The sequence below is a fragment of the Vicugna pacos genome, chromosome 5, assembly GCF_048564905.1.
Source record: "Vicugna pacos chromosome 5, VicPac4, whole genome shotgun sequence".
Lineage (NCBI taxonomy): Eukaryota > Metazoa > Chordata > Mammalia > Artiodactyla > Camelidae > Vicugna > Vicugna pacos.
This window is the reverse complement of record NC_132991.1, coordinates 50,056,366-50,068,566: the sequence shown is the minus strand read 5'-3', so window position 1 is coordinate 50,068,566 and position 12,201 is coordinate 50,056,366. Positions and strand designations below refer to the sequence as shown.

Below are 12,201 nucleotides of genomic sequence, written 5' to 3'. Positions count from 1 at the left end.
TAGATCATTTCTTCTTTTTTTCTTTTTTCACTGCACATGTGTTTTTTAATTTACATATATATAGTGTTCATTGTTTCTAAGAATGTTTAGAGCTTTAGCTTTTTAAACTTACATAGTTATCAAAGAAATAAAGCCAACCACAAAATAAAAATTAATTTAAAAGGATACATACACTCTGCTGTTAACAGCAACATTATTTATAATTGCTAAGATATGGAAGCATCCTAAGTGCACATCAATAGTTGAATAGATAATGAAAAAGCAGCATATATATGTGTAATGGAATACAACTCACCCATAAGAAAGAAGGATATTTTGCCATTTGTGGCCCTTCATTCACTTTTTTTTTTCACTTCAAAAACCAGAATTTTATAACCAGCATAAACATTTCCATTACATCAAAAACAACAAAATGCCTAGAAATAAACTTACAGCTTCAATATTTTTGAGTCTATGCCAGAAGGGATATTTGAACCTCTTCTCAAACCAGAGATGGACGTGGATGAGTGGGGAGAAATTCTAAATCAGTGTAAGCAGGAGGCAGATCACTGTTTTTCCCAGTCCCCTAGCATGACCTATGCCCCACATGGGACAGAGAGGCAGGAGGCAAGTGTTCCTCTACTCTATCCTGGTGTGTCCACCTGTGAAAGGCTACAGCGCGCGATTGTTCCATTAATACCTAGCTCCCCACTAGGATGTCATCTCCAAAAGGGACAGATCATGTTTACTTTGACTCACCATTTGTCTCTCTGATGCCTAGCTCAGTACCTAATATATAAGAGGTGCTCAATAGATATTTTTCAAGGTAAGAATAAAACTAAGAGGCTTTTCGAAAATAAAACCAGTCATTAAAAATGACTTTCTCTGTATGAGGTACTACAGTTGTCAAGTTTATAGAGAAGGAAAGTCGAAGGGGTTGGGGGAGAGGAGAATGGAAAGTGAATGTTTACCAGGTACAGAGTTTCAGTTTGGAAAGATGAGCATGTTCTGGAGACAGATGATGGTAATGGTTGCACAACAATGTGAATGTACTTAATGCTACTGAACTGTACAGTTACAATGGTTAAAATGGTAAATTTTAGGTTGTGTATGTTTTACCACAATCATTTTTTTTTATTGGTTTTCCTGAGAGAGGAGGAGGGTTTTTCTAGGAGGGTCTGAGGATCACCTAACAAGGGAGCCCCTGATGTTTAGGGACCATGTGTTCCATGAATTGTAGATGAAAAAATAAACCAAAGCAGAATTTGCTGGTAGAAGGAGACTCCTTAGATCATGATTTGAAAGATACGGACCCAGTCCAGCCTCACCATCAGAGATGAGAACCAGGGCCCTCTCTCTCTTCTGTTTCGCAAGGTTTGTCACCTATCACTCAGAGACTAGAGGTCACTTTACCGACTCCTTGATCATGACGGGGCTGTGCTCAGGTTAAACAGACAAATGGTTTCAAGTTCTGTGATGCCATTGCCAAGGCCTTGAGCTGTCACTCACTGCAGGTCTTCTCAAGTTGTCTCTGAAGTTGAATTTGAGATCTGGAAAAAGAAAAGTCAGTGACTAACTCGAAGCTTTGGCTTTTCTAATTTGAAGGGACAGACCCCGCTAGCAGACGTCTTGGCCATCAATGGAGCAGAAGACATGCAGCCACTGTCCTCCGGCAAAGAGGGTGCTGCCCAAGGCCTGCTCCCGCCTGCAGACGTGCTTTTAGGAGAAGAATATGAGTGTGTCTCACCAGATGACATCTCCCTGCCCCCGCTCCCGGGAAGCCCTGATTCCCTCCTTGCTCCGTCTGACATGGAGGTGGAGGCAGGTGCTAGCCCCTCCCTCAGCCTTCACACAAGCACCTACAGAATGCAGATGGGGGCCAGTGGTCCAGGGGAGGCCTGGGATTCTGGCCTTCCACCACCTGCTGCTTTTGCTGATGTTTGCAATGATGAGACAGAAACATTTTCAAGTCATTTGGAGAAGCCTTACCCCCAGTTCCAAGCTGAGCCCCCATTAACATCTCCAGGATTTCTGGAAAAGAGTACTGCCTTCCACAGAATCAGTGCTAAACCTCCAGAGAGCATGCCGAGTGAAGTGCATGAGAGAGCTTTGCAACAGCCCCCCCAGGCTCAGGGAAGTTCGTTAGAAACACAGGAGAAGCTGCATGTTGATAATAACGACACTAAAACCCGGAATAGGCTGCATGCTTCCCAGGATGTGTACTCAGGCCTCGGGTTCCAGCCAGGCCCCAGCCAGGCCTATCAGAGGCAAATGGTTCCCCCAGAAGAGATTAAAAGTACATCAGCAAAGAACAGCATGGTCAGCCGGGCTGGCCAGGCTCCTACTTTCTCCAGGCTCCTGTCTAATGTAACTGTCACGGAAGGTTCTCCAGTGACTTTGGAAGTTGAAGTAACAGGATTTCCAGAGCCTACACTGACATGGTGGGTAGCCTATAATGACAAGCCGTGAACAGAAACAAATCGAATCACTGAGCATATCATTCTGTGGGCACTAACTTAAAGGTTTAGGGACGGCTGATTAATATCCTACGTCACTGCAACTCTGCATGATCCAGCCTCACATCAAACCCCCAACTCTTGTTTTGATAACCGCATAGCTAACACCCTTAAGGGAAAAAAAGTAACCACAGACAATAATAATTTAACCAACCTCCAAAAGCACCGCAACTTAGTTGTACTATTTTTTTCGTATCATTTTAACATTCCACATTTCTAAAGATTGTGGGTTGAACTTCTTTTCTATTGTTTATTTCTATATATAAGCATGAAATTTTCTTGGTTTCACATCTTGTATGCTAGCAGAAACCTTAATAAGCATTTGGGTTTTTCCCTTTTCTGTCATTTACCCATTTCATCTCTTCCCTCTTCCAACAGAGTCACACATGCCACTTTTGTAATATTTGTTTGTTAAGATTTCTTTTTATAAGTTTCTTCAATGTGAGAGATGGAATAAAACTATTTCTTTCACAGTTGCTTCCAGTGACAGGTAATAAATCCATTTTTGAAAGGTGGTATAATAACTGAACTGTGAACAATATGACTTTACTCTAGAGATGTCATTATTTTTAAGCCGATTTGTTTTAATAAAAGTAAACTGCAGAATACAGGTTTTAAATCACTGTTGATGTAAAAGTAGTTCTGACTTTCTTAATATGCAGGGTACTTTTAAGCATTTAGAAATTTTTCAACCTTAAGTATATTTATTTGAGGACAAATTTGCAAATACGTGAGTATGAATTTATAGTTAACAAATAGGGTAAGTAAGATAGCACTTATTTATCATAATGTTTCAGTAGATATTAAATTAATGATTTCAATTATTGTGTGTGTCCATTGATGTTACTTGAAGTGTGGATCAGTTATCTAAACAATTTATGAGAAAATGTTGGTTTCTCAAATTATTCAAGGAAACTGCACTTGGGCCACGGTGCAGCCATGTGTGCCTCTTGTCTTATTTTGTTGTTTTTACAATTGCATGTTTTTCACAGATGAGGACTTTCATATTTATGAATTTAAAAGATATTTAATTCATTATTAAATATCTATTCACTCCAAAGAAAAATGTCTGAAGTGTTTCTTGTTTTTGTCCACACCACGGATGACTTGGTTAGCATTTACTGTTGAGGAACCACTATAGTATTGTAAAAAAAAAAAAAATCTTGCCCTCGAATTTACAGCAATTGTGCCCAGTTAACAACTGGTGAGCTATCAGGAAATCATTCTCAGGACTCTCAGAAATAATACAGAATTGTCACTCAGGCAGTGGGAATAGAGAATGATTGAGGTTTGTCACTCCTTGTGTGGAGGAACATGGGCATAAATAAACAAACAAGAACCTATAGAGTATACAGAATACACAAATTATTTGCTTTATGAAACGATGCAGCTGAAGGCTCGTGTTCATAGGAAACTTTTAGAAACGTGTCGTTAACAGTGTTAAATCCAGTTGCATAAATGCCTTTTATAATTAGAAATCATTTTCTTCTAATGAAATTAATTCACAAAAATTAAATGAACCCACCTCGCCTAGAAGTGCTACGTAAGTACTTCCTCTAAAGCGGCGCGTTGGTATCCTTGTGTGGATCTTGTGAGGTGAGGATAATGGGGCAGATGAGTCTTGCAATAGATTCCAAGATGTCACAAGCTACTGTTTCGTGGTGGCTGAAAGAATGTCACAGACCAAATAGAAGATCCCATTTCCCACTCGAGTGATTGTTGCCGTGAGCTAACGGTGGCCCAGTGTGACCAGGTGGCCTGGTTTTTTAAGAGGCATTGGATATCTGAATTTTCATGGGCAATATTCCAACTTTTAAATGTCCAAAAATTCAGTTTTTGAAAAACATGGTCTGAGCCCATCAAGCACCTCTCTGGCCACCAGTTGTCCACCTCTGCTTGAAGGGAAAACAGCCCCACCAAAACTTGTAGTTGCTGCAGAGTTCCTGCTAACGCTAAATAGAAAATATTGCAGTAGTAGTGGGCTGAATGCTGATGCTTATTAGAACTTGAAAATAATGTGAATAAACAGTGATCCTGACTTTAAAAACTGACTCTCTGCTTCAGGTACAAGAAGGGCCAGAAATTGTCTGCAGATGGGCACTTGCAGGTTTTACACAAGGAGACGAGACATTCGGTGTTCATTCCGAAGGTATGTGAGGCAGATGCAGGCATCTATGTGGCTCAAGCCCAAAACTCTACTGGCGTTCTCTCTTCCAGTGTCATCCTCCACGTGACAGGTAACCACGGGCCGCCAATCACAAGAATAAACTGGATCATGCTGTGTGTCATCTACATTAGCGTGTCCCTAATGTACTGGCTACTCACACGGTAACTGTGAGGTTGGCACCTGCGGACGTCATTCTCATGAGCCTAAAGGACAACAGTATGGCTGTTTACTTTCCTGTATCTCCCTCCAAGTGTACCTCCCCACCAAGTGCACCTCCATTCTTGCCATATTGCTTATTTGGCTGATACCACTGCTCATGAAATAATCAGATTTTCTTTCATGTTTTAATGTACTTGAAGAGCTTAGGTAAATCATTAGCAGTGGATAAAGAAACACTTCTGTTTTCCAGAATGAGATGTATTCAGTATAAAACATAGTCAAATGACACTCTGTTTATTGCCTTTTAATTTAAGAGCATACCGATCAAGGCTCCCATCAGCATGCAGTTGTGAATTATATTTCAAATCCAATTGTTGGAGAGTCTATTTTTAATTGTACTCATAAACATCTCTTTGTAGAATAACAGTAGAAATGTTGAACTAAACTTGTAACTTTCATTATTGCATAAGCCGTCCTTTAATTTTGCTTTTCATGTCTCGATCTCATTTACTGAAGTGCATTCTATATAGTTTCAACATAGCCTGGACTCCTAAGTCTGAGGATGCCGCTGTAAGTAGTCATTCCTCCTGTTGATTTCACGGGTTTGACGTTGAAGAAGAGATGCTCTGTCAACTTTAAATGGAGCTTCAAACTTCCATCATCTGTGCATGTCACAGAGCAAGATGGAGCACAGCTTCAGGGGTAGACCATCCATATTCTCATCACTCCGTTGACACATTTGGGGCAGCCACGTGTATACAACTGCAACCAGTTCCTCCTGCTTCTAATCTTGATTCTGCTGCTGACAATTTTTTACAGCCTGTGGTAAGGCATTGTAGTGCCTCAGTTTCCTCTTTGGAAAATGGGTTCATCATCTACCTCTTAGGCAATTGACCATTTTCATTCCTTGTCTTGTAAACGTCTGGAAAATGAAAAATACTCTTTGAAGGTGGAGGGTAATTATATTGTTTAATGTAATTTGTCATCATACCTCTTTCTGCCCACTCTTTCTCTTTCAGATGTTGTTTCTTTAAAAATATTAAATTAAAGGGGTGATGTTGGTATGTGATTTCCAACTATTTGCATGTAGCAAAATGATGTTTTATGAATTGGAGCTTAAACTCCTTTCTAATTTCTTAAGACTATATCCTTTCCAAAGATTTGAAATTAAACTCAGGAGGATACATTTAGTATAATCTCGAGGTATATAATAGGATGACATAAGATGAATTGTATTCTTTCCCTGTAATTATCACTGTAATATTGCAGAATGTTCTATGCTTTTCTGAAATATATCATTCAGAAAAGGGGATCATTTTAGTTCCTTTAAAAAATAAACATGTATAAGAGAGGCATTTGTTTTTAGATTTTAAACATAGTCTTGTCATGTTAGGGTGAAACCTTTAGTTGAAAGAATATTCATTATAGATTTTTGATGAAGCAGATGAACTACTTATGTTGCTGTAAAGACTGTCTACAAATAATAAAAATACTTAAATTTAATATATTCAAGTTGATATTAAAAAGTTACTGAATTTTATCTGAAGATGTGAAATGTGTGGCTAAGTAAAAAGTTGCCATGGATTTTCTTGTGCTGTGTCTTCAATGTAATAAAAAAGTTTAATCTCTTAATTTTCTTACAGATTTTGACAGAAACCTATTAAAAGCTTATGTATACAGCCTTCTAGGGAACTCATAGTCTCTTACCTCTCCTGTCCTTTTCATCTTGCTTATTTAGTGGGATCTCCCTTCCCATTTTGTCAACTTGGGTGAATTTGTGGTTTGGGGTTGTTGGTACCTGGGAGTTGCTGGTTTTCCTTACCTGTTACATGCCATTAAGGTAAATCCTTTGGAGAGCAGGGTGGGATATACATATATCCATGGTGTATGACCAAACAAGGCATATAAATCCTCTGATCTATTTAATTTATATCAAATATAAGGTATATATATATATATATATATATATATATATATATATATATATGTGTGTGTGTGTGTGTGTGTGTGTGTGATATGTATACCTTATGTGATATATATATGATGTATATCACATATTTGTACACATACATACATAGAGCTCAAATATTAGGTAAAAGCATTATGCCAATATTCAGGATATAGTTCATGTAGCTGTCTATCTATCATCTGTCTCTTCATCCATTTACCTACCTACCCACCTACCTGCCTACGTATTCTTCTGAGCTATTGACTATCTAGTAATTCCCACAGCAATGAAAATTAATCAGCTATTCGGTTATTCTTCTGGTTATAGTTTAATTTCAAAGACTTCAGTGTGATTATCCCTTTTGTTAAAATTTTTGTCTTGATCGAAAGTTCTCCTTATGAATGTGTGAACCAAAATTATTGGTTAAAAATGAGAAACCTAGGAAATGGATATGATGTTTCTGTTTTAAGAAATATACATGATTTATACCCATTTATTTCTAGAGTAAATTCTGGAAAGTTAGTAACACTTTGCAACAAGAAAAAGAAAATGTCAAGAAAAAGTTAAAAGAACGTATACTCGACACCCTGAAGGAATGCAATACAAAATGTGTTTTGAGCTTCTCACAAGGTAAAATCATTGAGTTTTCTAGTTTTGATTTTCTTATAGAAAGACATATAAACATTTGAAGGTAAAGTTTTCACATTCAATTCCAGGAGAAATTTGCCAGAGGGATCCTTCCATTTGAATCTTTGCATATTCTATAATATCTAAAATATTTGGGGGAAAAAAGCAGGAAAATTTAACTGTTTCATTCAATAATGCTAACCATCACTTATAATCAAGACACAAACTGCTTCCCCCAAGTTTAAATTCCTTCAAGTTGTACACAAGTCCCTTAGTACCTGCCTCTCCATTCCCAGCCTCTGTTCCATCCCTTGTGATCTGACCCACAAAGCGACATTTAACTTCACATTTTACCCTGTCACGCTCTTACTTCTCTCCAGTCCTTCTTCCCAGAGCACCCTTACTGTATTCCACCCTGTCTTCATGTGGCTTAACTCCTGCTTTTCCTTCCAGGTCCCTTTGAGACACAACTTCCCTCAGGAAGCCTTCTGACTCATCAAGTCCAGTGTAGCCGTTCCTGCTACGGGTGCCATCAGCACCTGAGCTGCCCATGTCATGTCCCTTAATTCGGTGCATTGGAATCGCATGTTTGAGCATCTGTCTCCTGGCCAGAGTGTGGGATCCTCATCAGCAGGATCTGTGACAGCCCTGTTCACTGATCGTATCCCCGGCACTTAAGACATAGTCACACGCCACAGTTCTTGAATTATTGTCAGAGGTAAGCAAAGATAAGCCTAGCTTGTTTTTTCTTTCTTTTCTTTCTTTCTTTCTTTTTTTTTTTTTTGGAGAGAGGGGTCAGAGAATGTAAAAAGACAAAGATGTATTTGTCACCAGATTATTCTTTTATGTAATGGACATTAACCAGTCAGAATCAGGTTCTAGCCATAAGGAATGCATAAAACTCTCTCACCTAATCTACAAAACTTAAGTGAGAACCTATCAGATCCTCTGGGCTACACCCTGATTGAAAATTTAAACTTGAAGATCTATGCTAGCTCTAGAGGTCAAAATAATACAGAGGTGAGAAGAGGCAAAATCCAAGATCATTGTTCTGACGTTTAAAATCAGGTGTAATCAGGCATAAATCATCATCAGGTGTAACTGTAGAAGTGCGTGTCTCCCTTCTCAGTGACTAAGTCCAAACTGCCAAAACCAGAATTTATGTACTTCTTTAGAACACTACACAAATTATCAATATTTTATTGTAGCTGGAGTTTGGTAATCTGGTTGGGAACAGATCTCACTTGAAACTCATTCATAAGTGTAAATATAAGAAAAAAAACAAATCCAAGAACTTAGATTATTTGAATTCTAAATGAAGGAAGGAAAAAACAAAACATCTTGTTCCACTTTGTTTATTTTTATTCATGACCATTCCATACTAGAAATTGCCATCTGAAGCTTCTGACATTCCTGTTGTAGGGACAGTATTTTAAGTGTGTCCATGAAATAAGTTAGCGAAATCGAAATAAAATATCTCCTACTGGTACTCTGATATTGTGCGTGTCAATGCAAATTCCAAACCATGACAGACTGTTCTCCATTTATAATAAGCAGACTCTTGAGCTGCATCAGAGAGCCAAAAGATTTGCATTCACTAAATGAAACAGTGTTCTGCTTAAAGCAACAACAATTCATTTTCTCCGCGCTATCTTCGCATGAGATGAGATTTGAATGTTATCAGCTGTGTATGAATTCAGTCTCAAAACAGAAAGTAGAAAGCTGCTAATTTGGCTTTTCCCCAAGAACCCCCACACCACGATTTCTTGTGTTGATGAGAGTTTATATAACATCGTGAGCCACCCAAGCACTGGGGGTGAGGGTTGGATGCCTGACACTCCTCCAGATGAATAAGTCTTTGATTCTGGAGTCTGAGTGTTTGGCCAGATAGCTCTTCCTTCTGTTCAGTGGAAATTTCATTTGTATAAGCCAGGACCTGGCAAATCCAGTTCTTTGGATCCTCCTTTTCTTTATAGCATAAAATTATCACCCTCTCCTCCTTAAAGGACAAGGGAAGGAATTGTATAGACAAGAATGTTTGTGTGCACATATTTCCAGTCATCGCAATCAAAACCTGGTGAAATTGAAACATATTTTAACAACAGGAGCAGCTGAAAAAATTGATCCAACTTGATTTTTCTTTAAACCAGAACACTAATAGTTACATAATTTGAAGTTTTCAATCCGTATTTGTATGGCTCCCTGCTATGGCTCTTTTCCCATTTAGAGCCACTTAAATATCAATACTTTCATCAGAACTAGCTAATGAAACACACTTTTCCCTTTGTCATTCAACAACTGTTCTTTTCCAAGAACTTTATTGACCCAAACAACTACAAGATGGTAGTTTTATCTTACATGAGGATTAAAAATCATATAATGAAATCTTTTGAAGGTAAAAATTCAAGAGATGAAATATGAAGGAGCTTTCTCCATGGCAAATGGTCTATAACCTACATTATTCTAATGAAACCAGAAAGCTGCCTTTCTCTGTAATAAGTATTCTGCAAACCCCCATACAAAGAGGCTGTTGGCAAGTAGGGCAGCTGGAAATGCAGACAAAGTAGAAAACCAGGTACCTGGCAGGATGAGAAAGGCTAAATGCCCATCTGCTCCAAAGCGTCTTTTTCAGCAAACATTGCCATGTGTGCTGACCCTGCTTTTGATTCAAGTTAATGCAGCTCCAGAAGATGCCTCTTTAATGCATATTTATTAATTTCTGTTATTTTTAAAGGAGTAAGAGAGTTTCTCATCACATCCTGGTCTGGGTTATCAGATTAAACAAGAATATTTCCCCCACCAGAAAAACGGAAAGATTCTTGTGAGGAATTGAGGTATGTGGGAATCTGAAGGATTTGTCTGCTGTGTTCCACTAAGTGTTCAGATATGTAGGTCCAGAGGGGAGAAAATAACCAAACACCAGGGTGAGGAAACTGAGTCAGCTTTGGGTTTCACCCTCCCTCTCAGTGTGAATTTCCTGCAGATCTGTGTCCTGAGAGGAAGCTAGAGGCCACACAATAAAATGTCTCATGACATTAGAGGACTTTACTGGTCGAGTAGTGTCAGGGTAAGCCCTACATCCACAGCTGGCGTCCTTATAAGACAGACACGGAGACATAGAGGAGACCCATGGGAAGAGGCCAGGTGATGACGGAAGCTGATTGGTGTCATGCAGCTGCTGAAGGCCATAGAATAGCAGAAGTGGCAATGACCAGAAGTGAGAAGCAATGAGGGGTTCTTTCCTAGAGACTTCAGAGAGCGCTTGGTCCTGCTGATGCCTTCATCTGGAACATCCAGCCTTCAGAACTGAGAAGGAATACATTTCTGTTGTTTTAAGTCATCTAGTTTGTGGTGTAGTCCTCCCTTGGTGTCCCCACGGGATTGGTTCCAGGACACCCCTCCTCTGCAGACACCAAAAATCCATCCATGCTCAAATCCCTCATATAAAATAGCATAGTTGGCAGTGAGGGCCAACTGTTCTTCGTTACAGCAGCCCCAGGAAACCAGTGCACAATGTTTTAGAGAAGTCTGTATGAGTCTTTATCTGGAAATGAAACTCCCAGAGACATTCATTAATAGACACCACCCAGCCTTTCCAGTGAGCGCTCCTGGGGTATGCTGGAAACCCTTGGTTCTTATCTTGATTGGGGGGATCACTTTGGTACATTTCAGCCAATCAGCAACTCTTCATCTTCTACGTGCACATTGCCCCTGAGTGCACCACAGTGCTAGGTGATCTAAAGGAAACAAAAGCCCTTCAAGATAAGACCCTTAATGGATTTACTACTTTCTTGATGATGATGCACAGGCATGAACCAGAAAAGAACCAAGAAAGGCAGCATGTAATTAAAGTGAGGACAAATGGGCTCTGGAGTCAGGGGGAGGCAAAGGGAAGCTGGGGTTAGAAATGTGAACCAATGTTAGAAATGTGCATTAAACACACCTTATTTAACAAATTTAAAGGAAGGATAATCATACAAAGCATGTTTTTAGACCACAGTGGAATTAAACTAGAAATCAGAAAGATAACTGGAAAATCTCCAAATATTTGGAAATTAAACAACACACTTCTAAATAACACGTGGGTGGGAAAATGAATCTCAAGAAAAGTTTTTAAATATTTTGAAATACATAAAAATACAACTTATAAAATATGTGTGATGCAGCAAAAGCAGTGCTTAGAGAGAAAGTTATGACATTAAATGCTTATATTACAAAAGAAGGAAAAACTAGCACTTATAAATAAGCTCTGAGTTTAGGGAACTAGAGGGAAAAAAGCTATTTAAGCCTATGATAAGCAGAAATTATGAAAATTAGAATATAAATCAGTGACTTTGAAAACAGGAAAATAATAGAGAAAATCAACTTAACTAAAACTTGTTTCTCTGAAAAAATTAGTAAAATTGATACATCTCTAGACAGGCTAACCAAGAAAAGAGAGAGTACACAAATTATCAATATCAGAAATTGAAGAATGGTCATCTTTCCTGATCCTTGGACAGTAAAAGTATAATAGGAATACTATGAGCAACTCTGTGTCCACAAATTTGATAACTGAGATGAAATAGATCAATTCCTTGAAAGATACAGACCACCAAAACTTGCAGAAGCAGAAATAGACAACCTGAAAACCCTAGTGTTTTTAAGAAATTGAATCAAAGTTAATAAGCTTCCAAAAACGAAAGCCATAGGCCCAGATGGTTTCACTGGTAAATTTATTAAACATTTAAGGAAGAATAACACCAATTCTCCACAATATCTTCAAGAAATAGAAGTAGAGAGAATACTTCTTAACTCATTCTGTG

At 38.5% G+C, this 12,201-nt stretch overlaps 1 protein-coding gene across 1 annotated transcript in view; it reads left to right on the top strand.

The window, feature by feature from the left end:
• Window positions 1-6,290, top strand: part of CCDC141 (coiled-coil domain containing 141) — a 181,576-nt gene extending 175,286 nt beyond the window's left edge. The window contains exons 25-26 of the mRNA XM_031678303.2: window positions 1,585-2,420; window positions 4,560-6,290. Of these exons, the coding sequence (XP_031534163.2) occupies window positions 1,585-2,420; window positions 4,560-4,827 (1,104 nt within the window). The 3' untranslated portion in view covers window positions 4,828-6,290. The remainder of the gene's footprint in view (window positions 1-1,584; window positions 2,421-4,559) is intronic.
• The last annotated feature ends 5,911 nt before the right edge of the window (window positions 6,291-12,201 follow it).